General features: G+C 47.2%; 1 protein-coding gene across 1 annotated transcript in view; it reads left to right on the top strand.

The window, feature by feature from the left end:
- Positions 1-15,683, top strand: part of LOC135234615 (phosphatidylinositol 3,4,5-trisphosphate-dependent Rac exchanger 1 protein-like) — a 113,630-nt gene that overhangs the window by 33,223 nt on the left and 64,724 nt on the right. Inside the window, exons 4-8 of the mRNA XM_064299398.1 lie at positions 4,598-4,702; positions 7,247-7,348; positions 10,016-10,177; positions 13,840-13,973; positions 14,277-14,392. Coding sequence (XP_064155468.1) covers positions 4,598-4,702; positions 7,247-7,348; positions 10,016-10,177; positions 13,840-13,973; positions 14,277-14,392 — 619 coding nt within the window. The remainder of the gene's footprint in view (positions 1-4,597; positions 4,703-7,246; positions 7,349-10,015; positions 10,178-13,839; positions 13,974-14,276; positions 14,393-15,683) is intronic.

Raw genomic sequence — 15,683 nt, 5'->3', positions numbered from 1 at the left:
CCCCCCCCTCCTGCCAGGACCCCCCCTCTCTAGCCTGGCCTGGCCTGGCGTTCTCTCTGCCACCACCCTCACCACCCCCTTCCCACCCTCCCATACCCTCCCATGGTCAGGGTTTCTTAGTAAGACCGCTAAGGGACCGCTGTGTTTCTCAGAAATGCTCTGCGTTCTTAGGCTGCTAAGCACACGCACACAAACACACACACACACACACACACACACACAGCGAAAATGTTGCTTAAATGACTCGTCGTCAGTCAGCAACCCCAGGCTGCTTAAGTTAAGTTCCTTTTTTTCTACAGCTGATGTAACTGATCAGGATCGAGAACAGGGTGGCCTCGTGCTTTATTTATAGAATAAAAGATAAAGAATGCTATGAGAATGCTTTGTTAAAGAAAAACGGGGATGACATGACACTATATTTTGTATCAAGAGAAATGCTTGTTGTAAATTCCATTGCACATTTAGCACTCTTATCTAAACCATGACGAAGCGTATCTCTACCGCGGACTTGGATAATGGCAGTGTTGGAACAGCAATGGCAAGGTGCTTTAGGTACTTCTGAACATGGATTTATATCAATAAAGCTCACATTTCATTTGAATTCTTGAAGACTACACCTTTCTCTGGCCTACAAAGTCCTAGGGAGTCACTCAGGCCCTGAAATTGTGTACTGTAAATAAAGCCTACAAAAATCCCTACGACAAGGAATTGTGCCTCACTCGACAATTTAATTTCTTCATCTGTTCCTGACGAACTGCAATGCAGTGTTAGTCACACCTGAAATAGTGCAGCTAGTTACAGCCTCGGGCGTGCCTGGCGGAAGCCCTTCATCAAGAGACCTCAAATCTGTGATCCTGTGCTCCCGAGCCTGCATCAGCAATCTGTCTGTGACCGTGCCCCTCCCCCACCCCCTCCTCCCAGTGGGGTCAGCCACCACCCAAATTGATACCCCCCCCCCTTCTGCTGCTCTGCCCCTCTGACCCGGGATCAGAGGACGGGGAGCAGGCCGCGCTCCTCTGATTTGATTAACCCTGGAGACCCCGCCCTCGGGGATGAAGGCGAGGCCGGGAATGTTCCGGAACTGCCTGAGAAATTTTGTTTCTAGATCAGCCCATTCATTTGCTTCATTATCCATTATCATGTGGGAATTTTAAAAGTTAAAACAAGAAAGTTAGCGGTTAGCGGGCAGGCATTGTAACCAGAAAACTTTTGCAGTTCTGATCCAGAATGTGCTACTTCTGCCACATGCGCGAATCACTCAAATGTATTTACAGGGACCCTTACTGAAATAAAATATGCTGCAATGTATTTCAATAAAATATGGCATCAAGAGTCAAAAAGCTATTGCAATACCTATAAATATATGCTCAAATATGCCAGTTGCTGCCACTTGCTGATACTGCAATACTTATAAACAAATGCATGCGCTGTTAAATGTATTTATCAATATCCATCCATCCTTTTTCTAAGCCACTTGCTCTTGGTCTGGGTTCCAGCAAACGAAAAGTAGGAACGCACCCTGGACAGGTCACTGATCCAGCGCAGGGCCCACCCACCATTCACTCACACAGTCATACCCCAAGGCCAAGGACAGTGCTGACTCTCTAATAAACCTGAATGTTGCTGGGCTGTGGGAGGAGACTGTCGTTCCATGAGGAAACCTACGTGTACACGTGGGGGACATGCGAACTTCACACAGAAAGGCTCTCGACCAAGATTAAAACTTGTTGTGAGGCACCAGCACTACCTGCTGCACCACCGTGCTGCCCAATTGGTCGATATATTTCCTGAAAAGTCTGCATATATTGCCCTAATATATTGCTGTAAATTTCATTTCTGTAAGGTTGAGGTTGTGCTGGATAGAGGTATGTGCCAAGCCGATAAAACGAGGCAATGATGCAAATGCAACTCAATTTAAACGTACTTTTAACTTGGCTGGACGTCAGACCGAAGCAATTCTTTATCCTAGTTCCGTTTCCGGTCTAATATTTGAACTGTGCCTGAACTCGATTTGAACCTCGTTTTAGGCCGCTTTGCATAAGTCAACGTTGGCCGTACTGCCAGTCACTCCAACAGTCATTTCATTGTGAAATATCATAGTGATGCTTTTTGTCCCTTGCTAACTGCCTCCATTTGATTGTAACTGCCAAGTATTTGCAAAACCCCCATCCCCCTTAAAAAAAAAGGCAGAATCCTCTCAAAGGGGCAAAGAGATGCTCTGAGAAGATCAGAACAGAACTGTCAGCCCTGGAGGTCACGGAAGTCACGGATAAAACGTCGATGGGACTTGGAAAGAAATGTTTGCTGGACTTTTTTTTTTCATGATGGGAGAGGGGGGTATTTGTGTCCCATTGAGCAGATCTCTTTAGGCTACTTGAGTTGCCTGAGCGCACACCCGCGGATGAAAATGCACGATCCTCTAAACGAGAAGCGCTTGCGTGAGTCTGCTGAGCAAGCGGCTGATCACATTCGATACGGGTTTCTGATTTATGAGTTTCGGTTGCGTTAGCGGGCGTAACCGTAGCGGCGGGGAGAATCGTTCGAGAGCGAGCGACGGAGATCAGAATCAGACGTGCGACGCGGGGGGGGGGGGGGCGCGGCGCTGGTCCGTTAGCGAGAGCCGCTTTCATCTCCCGCCTGCCAGTTCTTAAGCGTTTTCGTTTTTTTTTTTGAGATAAGGTGAGAAGATATGAAGTTGCTCGTGCGTCCCCGACAAGCTCACGTGCTTCGTTTGTTTTTGGACTCTCACTTTCCAGTATCCAACCCTCTGAAAATAAAAATAAAATAAAAAACGTTAAAAGATGCGATTTTGATCGACTGCGATCGGGCCGCCACACTTCTGTTGCCTCTGCCGGCAAACGCAGAAATGGAGGTTTGGCACGCGTCCTATAATGCTTTGCACCGTGCGCGTGAATTCTACTGGCCTTGAAATTCCTGGCAAATCGCTAAGCGGACACACTGATGCGTTCGCTGCGACCTTCTCCGGTGGTTTTGTAACCTGACTGCATCCTCTCACCAGTTTGCTCGGAAGTGTCCTAAATAGAAATGAAACTGTAATTTATTTTTTTCTTTTATTGTCCCGCTGCTGATGGAAATGTTGTATACATGTAGCTTCCAGAGGTACTGACCCAACTCTAAGGTCATGATCGCTTTTAGTGCAATACAGTATGTTACAAACAAAGAGTGCAGGCCTATATAGGAACTGTATTTACTGAGAGTCAAAACCAGACTATGTACTGAACACGTGACGATGGATAACCAGTGCGCAGATTGGTTTCTGCAACTTCGGCATCAGAAGCAAGCGGTTATGTCTGCTGCTTATTGTGGAGTTCAGTGGTTACAAAACGGACTGACCTGTTTAATCTTCGTTCGTTGTTTGGAGATTGAGCGCCTTTTGCCTGCAAGGCATTGTGGGCCTGGCTCCAAACGTTGTTCTCAGAATGACAGCGAAGACGTTCGCGAGGTGGGCTTTCCCTTCTGGTGTCAGTCATTTTGAGACTGAGTGGTCTCGGGTCAGTAGCTTTCCGTAGGCTGCCGCAGACAGATTTATTTCCCGCATGGCACTGACGTCACACCAGGCAGTCATTGACGCGCAAAGTCATTACAAACTACCAGCACATTTCTCCCTTGCTAACTAAACTATCACAAACCGCAAACTGATCTTAGATTTTCACAATGTCTTATCTTTACAGGTGAACTTAAAGGGTATACCAGCAGGGCGTTCTGTTGCTGTTTCAGATCCTTTTCTAGTCTGTTCTATTCTGCTTTATTCCCTTATTCCATTATTGGATGTCTAGACCTGGACAGATACGACGGATTGCCTGCACGTTGCTTGCTCTACCGTGCAGTGGCATAAATATTCTATTGCGGGCTCGATTTACTCCGCTGTCGGAGAATTCCTGGATGCAGCTCACCCCCCCCCCCCCCCCCCGTTCGAATGTCCGTACGGACATGCGCTACGGTATCGATCGCACCGCGGTCACTCAGCCCAGAGAGCGAATGTGTAATGTATCCTTCAAGGGTATCTGTAGATAGGCTCCATGGCCTGGAATTTCCTGTACAGGCCTGGTCTGAATGACACTGAGATTGGGTTTCTTAGCCCAGAAGCACCAGAGCGGCATTTTGGTTTAACCGTTTTTTTTTGTTGTTGGTGTTGTTGTTGTTGTTCTGACTTTAGTACGCCCTTTTAGGGGGTTCCCACAACTGTCCCAGTAGGTGGGATCTCAACAAAAACAACGTGCAAAAATGCCAAGTTACTCATGCATAGAAAGAACAGTCTATGAGTCATTATTTAGAATTTGCTAAATCTAGGCCTGCCATTTGAGGTATTGATATCAAAATGAGGCCAAGTTAGAATAAACAGTATTGGCTATCTTAACTCACACAAATTAAACAAGCTGTATTCCTAAGCAATGCTAGCCAATGTTTCCTAAATTATTTCATGTAACCTGGTCCTGTGTTTTTTCTTCTTATCCTCTGAAGAGAATGTTTCAAACTTTGTGTCACATCCTACGCTCGTCAATTTCCTCGAGCATCGTTTTCTTGTACGTTTCATGCAAATGACGTGCGTTTTCTCGTGTCTCCTTGCCCGTTTCAGAAAAGCAGATTCTCCGTGTACGGGGAGTACTGCAGCAACCACGAAAAGGCGCTCAGACTACTGATGGAGCTCAACAAGAACCCCAATGTCAGGACCTTCCTGTTGGTGAGTTTTGGGTTTTTTGCCCTTCGCGTTCGCTCTCCTTTCGTACGGCCCAATGAGATTTAGCGTCGAGGGCGAGGGCGCGAGGCCACGCAGATTGATTTGCGGATGCCGGGCCCCGTCACGATGACGGATCGCCGAGCGTCAAAGTTCAGCTGACCTGGTATTGACCGTCGCCTCTTCGGAACAACACGAACACAAAGCTGGGGTCTGGAGGCTTCTCTGCGCAAGGACTACCTGTCCTTTGTGCGAGCGCACATGAAAAACATGCTCAAAATGGATAAATAGGTTTTAAGAAGAATTCTTAAAATTCCAAAGAATTTTGGTCGTCATGGCGCGCTTGTTCCTGTCACAAGAGTGAGCTGAGTTCTGAATGGTCAATCCGGCACCTGAACTACTTGGACTCCCCGCCCACTGCATTGAAATGTGAGGGGGGGGTGGGCCCGGGGAATATGTTTATGACACCAGCAGCTCTTTTCAGGAAACATTATCGTTTCAAGACGTGTCTATAAACCCCTGCTCATTCAGTACGCCACTGTGCTGTGAGAACCCCAGAGGGCTGTTATGCAAGGGTAGTCCATATTCGTTTAGATGGCCCCCGCCCCAAAAAAATATTGGAGAAAAATATGCATTCGGATGAACACGAGAAGACTGGACAAGTGAGATCTTGTTAGAAGCTCGAGGAAATAAGATGCGGATTTTTCGGACGTCCTGCTCGGTGCGTTGGCGCGGGATTTCAAACCAAATTGCTTGAATATTTCACAAATATTAATAATAAAAAAACTGCTTTGGTTCAATTTTGAGAGCTGCCACTCACAGTTGTCAGCCTGCTCGCATTTCTCCAGAGACGTAGAGGATGCTTATCGCGGGTCCTCTTCTCTCATTGGTAGCAGTCGTATGGAAATTGCTCCGCGGATTTTAGTGGCAGGTGCGCTTTGCAGACTTTCACCCTCTTGCACCTTCAAAAATAGCAAACGCATACAACTTATTATCATAATTCTACATTTTCTGCTGGGCCATATTTACCAGCTGGTAGCCAGTCAGATGGGCCTAAATGAGCTGAATTGTAAGATTTAATATTTTCAAAAGGCAGATTAAGACTGATCTAACAGCGCCGATATTTCCTAAAGATGTGGGGGTAGGCCTAAGGAAAATCAACACAGACACCACCCTGACAGTGAAGGAGTTTGCCGAATGTTCCTCAGAGGGTAACAACAAAATGTTGCGAGAAAGCAATGTAATCACCCCTCGGCAGTTTTTCAATTTCCATATTTATGAGAAATTAAGCGTCTGATTGAAAAGCGGGCGCCATCTTGAGCCGAGTTGCGGTTTCCTGAGCAGGTATTCCTGCTTGTTCGTCCTCTATCAATCTGACTCTGGGGAGCAGGCTTCTTCCTCGTTATTGGAGGTTTGCGGTGGGATACGGGTCTGGCAGCGACTTTTGTGAACCTAATCAACTCGAAGGCGTATGAGAAAAGAGAAATGGCTGCGTCCTGTGTTATTGTGTTCTGCGTTCTGCTTTCCCCAGGGTTATTGCGTGCTGCGTTCTGTCTCCCCCAGGGTTATTGCGTGCTGTGTTCTGTGTTCTGTCTCCCCCAGGGTTATTGCGTGCTGCGTTCTGTCTCCCCCAGGGTTATTGCGTGCTGTGTTCTGTGTTCTGTCTCCCCCAGGGTTATTGCATGCTGTGTTCTGTGTTCTGTCTCCCCCAGGGTTATTGCGTGCTGTGTTCTGTGTTCTGTCTCCCCCAGGGTTATTGCGTGCTGTGTTCTGTGTTCTGTCTCCCCCAGGGTTATTGCGTGCTGTGTTCTGTGTTCTGTCTCCCCCAGGGTTATTGCGTGCTGTGTTCTGTCTTCCCCAGGGTTATTGCGTGCTGTGTTCTGTGTTCTGTCTTCCCAGGTTATTGCATGCTGTGTTCTGTGTTCTGTCTCCCCAGGTTATTGCGTGCTGCGTTCTGTGTTCTGTCTCCCCCAGGGTTATTGCGTGCTGTGTTCTGTCTTCCCCAGGGTTATTGCGTGCTGTGTTCTGTGTTCTGTCTTCCCCAGGGTTATTGCGTGCTGTGTTCTGTGTTCTGTCTTCCCCAGGGCTATTGCGTGCTGTGTTCTGTGTTCTGTCTTCCCCAGGGTTATTGCGTGCTGCGTTCTGTGTTCTGTGAGGGTTATCGCATGCTGTGCTTCGTGTTCTCTCAGGGTTGTCGTGTGCTGCGTTCCGTGTTCCACCAGGGTTATCGTGTGCCGTGTTCTGTTTTCTGCGCGATGTGTTCTGTGTTCCGCCCGGGTTATCGTGTGCTGTGTCCTGTGTCCTGTGTTCTGCCAGTGTTACTGTGTGCTGTGTTCTGTGTTCTGTCAGGGTTATAACGAGCTGTGTTCTGCCATGGCTGTCGCGTGCCGTGTTCTGTTTTCCACGTGCCGTGTTCTGTGTTCCGTTAGTTTTATCGCGTGATGTGATCTAGCAGGGACTTCCTGCCCTCCTCTGATCTGTGAGACTGAGAGCAGGTGTGTCACACCACAACCCTGTTTGTTTATGTTTATTTTATTTTTTTGTCCCCAGCACTGTATGCTTCTGGGAGGTAAGAAGACGTCAGATATTCCATTGGAGGGGTACCTGCTGGCGCCCATTCAGAGAATCTGCAAATATCCCCTCCTGCTGAAGGTAACAAAGTCCCCTCTCCTTTCACTTCCCTGGCACCACCTGGCACTCAGTAGACTCATATCGAAATTTGGCTGTGACGACTCGTCTAGGATCAGGAGAAACCGAAACCAAAACCATTTATTTAACATGCCACCTTCCCTTTCCAGTCTAGATGTTAGAGTATTGTAAAAATGAAGACATAAACAGGTTTACCAGAATCATCCAGAAGGTGCAGTGTAAGTGCCCTGAGACCTGCACTAGTTAGAGTCATGTCCCTTTATCACAACAGTAAAGGTCTGAAACACCCGCTCGGTGGATTTACAAATCCCTCATCAGCAAAGACATCTGCTTAATTAAAAAACGTTGAGAGATTTTAACGAGTCTGCAGGTGTCTCTCTGTTTGTTCTTCTGATCATCCCTCCAAACGAACGGACGGACGGATCGTTAGTGTCCTGCTGTGGGCGGGGCACGGCGTGTTTACTCTGCATACTTAAGATCTGCGTTGTGTGAGCTCAGGGAGAGCTCAAGGCCGCCATTTGTTTGGCCGGGCAAGATGCTGAGGTTGCACAATATTTGCAGCATCTCGATGGATGACATGCTAGCTGCAGTGAGCGCTCACACTTCAAATGGAAACCCTTTATTCATGCATAAGCCTCTGCGATTGTGCACCGTAGCAGCACGGATGAAAGGCTGTAAGGCACAGACACCACACAAGGTATCAGCACAGACCTAATATAACACAGGTTATAGCATAGACACCACACGAGGTATCAGCACAGACTCAATATAACACAGGTTATCGCACAGGCACAACACAAGGTATCAGCACAGACTCAATATAACACAGGTTATAGCACAGACACAACAGGAGGTATCAGCACAGACTCAATATAACACTTATACACAACGAACGCCTGAGATGTATTCCTGCACAGGACGCAATATACACAGGTTTAGCCAGAACCAACGCAGTATCAGGCACAGACCAATATACACAGGTTATAGCCAGACACCACACAGGTTATCAGCAAAAGCTCAATATAACACAGGTTAAGCACAGACACAACAGGAGTATCAGCACAGACCTAATATAACACAGGTTATAGCACAGACACCACACGAGTTATCAGCACAGACCTAATATAACACAGGTTATAGCACAGACACCACATGAGGTATCAGCACAGACTCTGTATAACACAGGTTATAGCACAGACACAACACGAGATATCAGCACAGACTCAATATAACACAGGTTATAGCACAGACACAACACGAGGTATCAGCACAGACCTAATATAACACAGGTTATAGCACAGACACAGCACGAGGTATCAGCACAGACTCAGTATAACACAGGTTACAGCACAGGCACAACACGAGATATCAGCACAGACTAATATAACACAGGTTATAGCACAGACACCACACGAGGTATCAGCACAGACTCAATATAACACAGGTTATAGCACAGACACAACACGAGGTATCAGCACAGACTCAATATAACACAGGTTATAGCACAGACACCACACGAGGTATCAGCACAGACTCAATATAACACAGGTTATAGCACAGACACCACACGAGGTATCAGCACAGACTCAGTATAACACAGGTTATAGCACATGTGCTTGATTTTATAAAAAATGTTTGGTTGTAGACACTGAGCCAATAAGCCGTAACCAGACCTCACTGTAAACGTCTTGTTCTCATCTGCCCCAAATATACTGGTTTAAAATGGCACTTTAACATTTCACAGGGGACCCAATCAAAATAATTGATTGATTGATTGATTGATTGATTAACAAACACCCTGAAAATGAGGGTGTTTGTTAAGAGTTCAAAAGGCAAATCACTGTCAGAAATGAATCCATCTCGGCACCTTTTCTGTGCCTTTGCAGCCCCCCCCCTCCCCCTTCGTAATGTCCGATTTGTCCTCATGTCATTAATTTGTTGACATGCTTGTGCCAGATCTTACCCATATTTTGAGTGGGTATTAGAACATGTACAGCTTGTTTCCCATGATGAGCTCCATGGGATTGTTTTCACATGTTGCTCCCTCACAAACGGCTCCCTTTTCTGTTAGTGAATGTACCTAGAAGTCTATTTGTAATCATGCAAAAAAAAGAAAAGACAAGAAAAGATAAGGTTTTAGCAATATACCGAGAAATGGTACTCTAACTTCATTTGTACTACACTGAAGTACCCATGTGCGTTTTACTTATGACAGATGTAGATTTAAGAGCCCTCGCTGGGTGCAGAGCATTGGTCAGACGCTGCAGAATGATGTGTAGTCTGTGTATGATAGCTTTAAAGGGAGGAGTTTTTTAATATTTCAGTTATAGAGTTTGTTTTCAATTGGCCCGGATAGTTGTTTTGCTGCGTACAATGGGTATTTTTGATACTTACAGAAGTCTCTGCTGACCAGCTGGCTTAACAGTGGCTGGTATAGGGGCATTCGAGGGTCATCTGAGAAGAAAATACTCCTGAAGTAACCCCCCGGTCGGCTTGTACAGCGATATTATGTTTCCTGGGGCTGCGTGTACAGTATAAGCAAACATGTACCATAAAGCCGCACTGCCGTGTCGTCTCTGAGACGATTCACCCTCAAGGGTTGAACGGGGTCGAGCCCGAGTTCCTCTGGGGACACTTTGGGTGAACTCTGCCGCCCCTCCCCCCCTACAGGAGCTGCTGAAGAGGACGCCGAAAAAGCACGCGGACTACCCTGCAGTGGAGGAGGCCTTGCAGGCCATGAAGGCGGTCTGCTCCAACATCAACGAGACCAAGAGGCAGATGGAGAAGCTGGAGGCGCTGGAGCAGCTCCAGTCGCACATCGAGGGCTGGGAGGTGAGAAGCAATTGGCCGCCCGCCCCGCCGCACCCCCTGCCCGCCAAAAACCCTTCCTTATGCCAACCCACCTGCCACTCAGTCCCCTGGAAAACCGCTCAACTTAATGGGGCAAAGTCTGTCCTCACTGTCTAGATGTTCTAGCCGAATGCTGGCTTCTCATTTTTAGCCACAACATGTTGTTGTGAATTTACTCTTTGTGGTATATGATCATAAGTAGGTGATTAGAATGTTCTTAAAACATTTTAACGCTGATGTGACAATGAATATTTTTAAGTGAAAGCAGTGGAACTTCTAGAACTTGCAAAAAATGAAATGACCTCAATAACCCTGCTCCCTCTGTGTCCTCGGTGACATCACTCCCGTGCTTAATTATGCTAGCTGCTTTAAATGATTGAGCCGGCTAAATGACTGTGACGTAACTTTATGTAAATATGGTTCCTTAGACTGTCCTCAGCCCCGGTGTTATTGCCTGTCAATGAGTGTTGATTAGGCTTTCACCAGTTAACTATTTGCACTTGGTTATATCTTGTAGTGTGCTCGTTAGCCACTAAGGTTGTAGACTGTGTCAAGGCATTCGGTTTCTGGAATTTTCCTTTCCTGCCAAATGTCACAGTTTTGGAAAAGTTGATTTGTTGCGGCATTGTTAGCGACGTTAAGAGTCGCAGCCATGGGGAGCAGGTTGTCCAATGAGAGGCGACCATGTTGAGAAACAAGGAAGTACCGCGGACCTTATTAACATAGTCCCTGGGTGATATTTTCATCCATTACCGCAACAAACAGGAAATAGAAAAGAAGTCAGAAAATGAAAGATGGCAGGCCATTGTTGTCGATGCTCATCTTGCCCCCAGCGGCTTGCGGTTCGGCAGTGCGCCGTCCCCTCTCTGGACTTTCGCGCTTCGGTAAATGGTATCATTAACCCCAGAACCCGGTGCCCCCAAAGAAGCGGGTCTCCTAAAAACGGGCCTTCGAGATCCTACGGGCCCTTCCCGAGGGCAGGTCCGATCGGCCTGGACCATCCCCCGCGCGACCGCGCCCTTTGTTCTGTTCGGCGGAAAGCGCCCATGGGAACGGGCACAATCGCCAGGGGCGGGCGGTGCGCCGACCGCGGAAATCCCGCCAGCCTCCCCACCTCAGCCGCAGGACCACGGACACCGAGCCGAGAGTTCCCCGTAGGCGGCGTTCGGGCTGTACCCTTTGTGATTAAAAGGTTACGAGGTTAGTTCTAAGGAATTTATATCTGGGGAAGCACATTAGCCGTGGGCGTGCGCTTTTTTAAAAAAAACAAAACTCCGCCCGGGTGAAGTACCCAGCGAAAGCCTTTTTCCAGGCACCGCTGAAATAGCCTTTCTCGGTTGAAGCTCTGGCCTGGCGGATTTCCGCGTTTGAAATAGCGTCTGGATGAATGAAATGCTGTTTATGATTTCAGGTGCCCCTATAATAGACCTCGCTAATAACATGACCCACTTGTCTTTAACATTGTTTTACAAGCAAATCCAGGCCTTGTACTCTTTTTTGCTAAATCTATCTGCCAAATTACTTTTAGTGATGTGTCCAACTCTGTGAATAAAAAATGCAGATTTGCATTTAATTGCAAGTCAAAGTTAAGGAATCAATGGTTGATTGAATCCAGGCTAAGGATAGGTTTAGCTATGCGCATACGCTGTTTGCAGTACAGAACAGTGTTACCAGGAAGATGTTGCTGCATTGATTGTGTTGCGTAATCGCCCCTGATCAATGCCTTGTCATTAAAGCTAAATTTGGTCCGTTTGTGGCTCAGCAGCAGGGGCTGCCTATTGACCTGTGGCGGAAGAGAGCTTTTATCAGCAAGATCTTGGCTTACTTTTATGAACGCAATTACCGATCTTTCGGCGGATGGAATCAATTAGGCCTCTCCTTCTGCAGCCAGAGGAGAGACCCCTTACTGTGTGAAGATCAGGGGATCTTTGATGACACCATGGGTCTCCATGCCCCCGCGAAGCTGCGTGACCACTTCAACCGCTCGCGGTCACGGTCAAGCAGACGGTTTTCCCAAATAAGAGATTTCGACGGTGGTGGATCACGTTCCTCCCCGTGTTTGTTAAAAATGCAAACTTTTGTGCATTACGATGGTATGGCATGACTAGAAAACTGGAATATCTGGTATACAAGAGACTGGATTTGTCTACTCAAAATAATGTTTTTTGTCTTTCAGGTGTAGATTTGGTTTAGGGCCATTTTAGGGAACAGAATTCATCTTCACACCACATTGATTGATAGATGTGTCAGCCACTTATTGGCAGACGTGTGATCAGATTTCCCTCAAATTATCTCCTGCAATAGAAAGCATGAAGCATGAAATCAGTTTTTTTTTTGCTGTTTAATATGTGACAACAAAAAGGGTTTATTTTTAAGGAGTCAATTCATAAAAAGGTTTTTTTTGGGGAAAATTACACTTGGTTTAGAAATTTGACACCTCTAAAGAGGTTTTTTAAACAAATGTGCTGAACTGAAATTTTCCTTTTGGGGGCTGCAGAGGCATTCACTGAGCGAAGCATCACCGGTTGAATGCAAATTCAACTTCTCGCAGACAGGAACAAACTGCAGTGTATAAGAACAGCTTCACTCAGGGCCCAGTCAGACCGACGTGTCTGCTGTTATTTTTAGGAACGCAGTTTCATAAAGACCGAGGCTGCGCGTCCTTTAAATGAACATCTTTCAGATTGGATCTAAACGCTGCTTCCCCCCCCACTCCGCTCTCAAATTCAAAGGCCAAGTACGGAGAGTCGCGTGTAATTATGCGGGGTCTCTCTTAGGGACTGGTGTACCTCTGTTACCTCAATTAGAAGTTCTGTCGGGGGTGTAGCAGTGCATTGTGGGATGTGCAGTGCTACAGAGGAACATCTGCACTCTGTAAACCTGAGCGCAGATAAGGGCGTGCAGATGTCTTCAGAGACCGGGCGTCTGGCACGCTTTAAAAGCCTCCCCCCGTTTCCATATTTAGATCCGCGCGTTACCGCTCACAACGTGACCCCCGCTCTGGGTTTTGGACGCCGGCCAGCCGACCCCCTCTTCAAAAGGAGGTCGCGAAACAAAAACAGCCCCGGGGGAGCGGTTTGCCGAAAGGCCGCCGGAACTTTCCTCTCAACGACTCTCCGGAGGCCGTCTGCGTAGGGGGTTGCGACAAGTGTGTGTGTGTGTGTGCGCGCGTGTGTGCACGCATGCACGTGTGTGTGTGTGCGCGTGCGCGTGTGTGTGTTCGTGCGCGTGCATGTGAGTTTGTGTGGGTGGGAACGCCTGTGTGGCATTATGCCAAGGCTGCTGATGAAATTACGAGTCCAAGTGTGGGACGTACTTCCAGATCATAAATTTTCTCCTGCAGTACCGTGTGTGGCCTGTGAGGTGTAAAATAGTCGCTGGCTCTCCTGGGGTACTGTGTGTGGCGCCTGTTTTCTGTAAAGTAGCCACTTGCTGTCCTGTAGTACTGTTTGTGGCCTGTAGGGTGTAAAATAGTCAGTGTCCTTTGTAGCATCATGTGTAGCCTGTAGGGTGTAAAAAAACTCACCTGGCTAACAGGTGAGTGCATCAGACCAGTGAAACTGGAAAACAACTGGGAAAAAAAGAAGTAGGGGAAACAAAGAAGGCTACTCAGCATTCCATTTTTGTGTGTTTTTTTTCCACAGGGAACCAACCTCACAGACATTTGTACAGAGCTGCTCCTCCATGGTAATTTGCTGAAGATCTCAGCTGGGAACATTCAGGAGAGGGTCTTCTTCCTGTTTGACAACCTGCTGGTGTACTGCAAGCGCAAAACCAGGTGAGGAGCTGAGAGACGGGGCGGTGGGCACACGTGTATGCCAACGGTACTCGCGTTAAAACTCCTCTTCAGGGGGGGACACACCCAGAATCTGGGTTCCCTCGATTCCTGTTTGCGTTTCCAGCTCATTCTGAGTCAGTGAAACTAACTGGCTGTGTGACGGGGGGGGGCCGCCGGTCGGGAAGCGGCGCTGAAAGCCGCCTCTGTTCCCGCGCGCGGATGAGAAATCAAGTCGGCCGTTGTGCGCGACGGCTCTCTGAGTGACCCGCACCTTTTTTATTTTTTAACCCCCCAAATACACAGGGTTTCGGGGAAAAAGTCCACCAAGAGGACCAAGTCGATCAACGGGCCACAGTACGTGTTCAGAGGCCGAATTAACACAGAGGTGATGGAGGTGGAGAACGTGGAGGACGGAACAGGTTCGTACTCACACTCTCTGACGGGGGCAAGTCATCTGCAGTGGGTGGGGGGCCTCTGAACGGACTTAAAGGGGCCTTTATCTTCAGTTACCACAAGGGCACCTGGGCTGTCAAAGGAGCGCTTTGGCCCGATTTTCCGACTTGCCTATGACGTCGTTTCAGAGTCCTGATGGTTTTTTAATGCTTATTCCCATTTTAATGTTCTCCTTTGTCATTAGCCACTGGAAGTATAACCTGCTGTCTACTTACGATGAAAAATTGTAATGATTACTTGGAGTACTTTCAAGTTTGAGAGACAAGACTCACAAATCAGGGACATCCAGACTACTGTTGTCTCTTTGATCAAATATAAAACGACTGCCAAATGTGATGATGTACCTGAGCAAACATGACTTAACTGGATAGGGAGTGTGAAAGTGAACGCTGAAATGCATTCACTGCTTGATGATTCAAGCAGCTATTGGGGAGAAAAAAACATTACAGTACAGTGTAAGCTGTGCTTGCCTTTGTGTGAAAGATCTCTGCTTTGACGGATCTAGCTATAAACATTTTGGGGTAGGGTTGCACGCCTTGGCTGATTTTATCCACAGCGACCCCATAGACTCTAATTTTAACTAGCTGGGCGACCTGATTCACGTCAGTAGCTGACATCCAAATTAACATGTGTGACTAGCTACAGAGAAATTTGGAGCGTGTGCGAAAGAGAGAGATGAGTCTAGAGAGACAGACAGCTCGTTTTTTAGATCTTAAATGTGAAGCCATGCTTGCTAATTTAACTATTAGATTGCAGAACAACCAATTACTGTAGGTAAAGCTACCAGCTATCTGCTAATGTTTGCTTCTGAGGAAACATTTGGAGGTACTGTGAAGACTTGCGTATGTTGCCAATAATGATTACTGGGCTCGCTATAACCTATCAAACACTAGTAAACACACCATTTTCACACAGTAGGTATCGATACTTCCAATCCTTTCATTTTTGAGAATCGATCCTCACATAAAAGTATTGCTAATTAGCCTTGGTATTGCTTGGTGTCGAAATTGAAAATAAATTCATTGGTATCCTCAATGTGTATTGTACAGTCTCCGGAACTTTCCAGGGATAGCTGTTTTCACTGCTCATGTAAGCCCAGTCGGCCTTTGGGGTGCCAGTGGCTTGCTCTCTGTGCATGCATGTGATTGGGTTGCCTCCTCCCTTGGTCTAAACATGTGCGGCTTGTGACCGTGGCGTGAAAAGAAGCAGGGCGTGAATATGAGTACACTTGCACATAGTTTGCAAATTGAACGTTCA

The sequence above is a fragment of the Anguilla rostrata genome, chromosome 11, assembly GCF_018555375.3.
Source record: "Anguilla rostrata isolate EN2019 chromosome 11, ASM1855537v3, whole genome shotgun sequence".
NCBI lineage: Eukaryota > Metazoa > Chordata > Actinopteri > Anguilliformes > Anguillidae > Anguilla > Anguilla rostrata.
The sequence above is the reverse complement of the archived record's forward strand: the minus strand, read 5'-3'. Positions and strand labels throughout refer to the sequence as shown.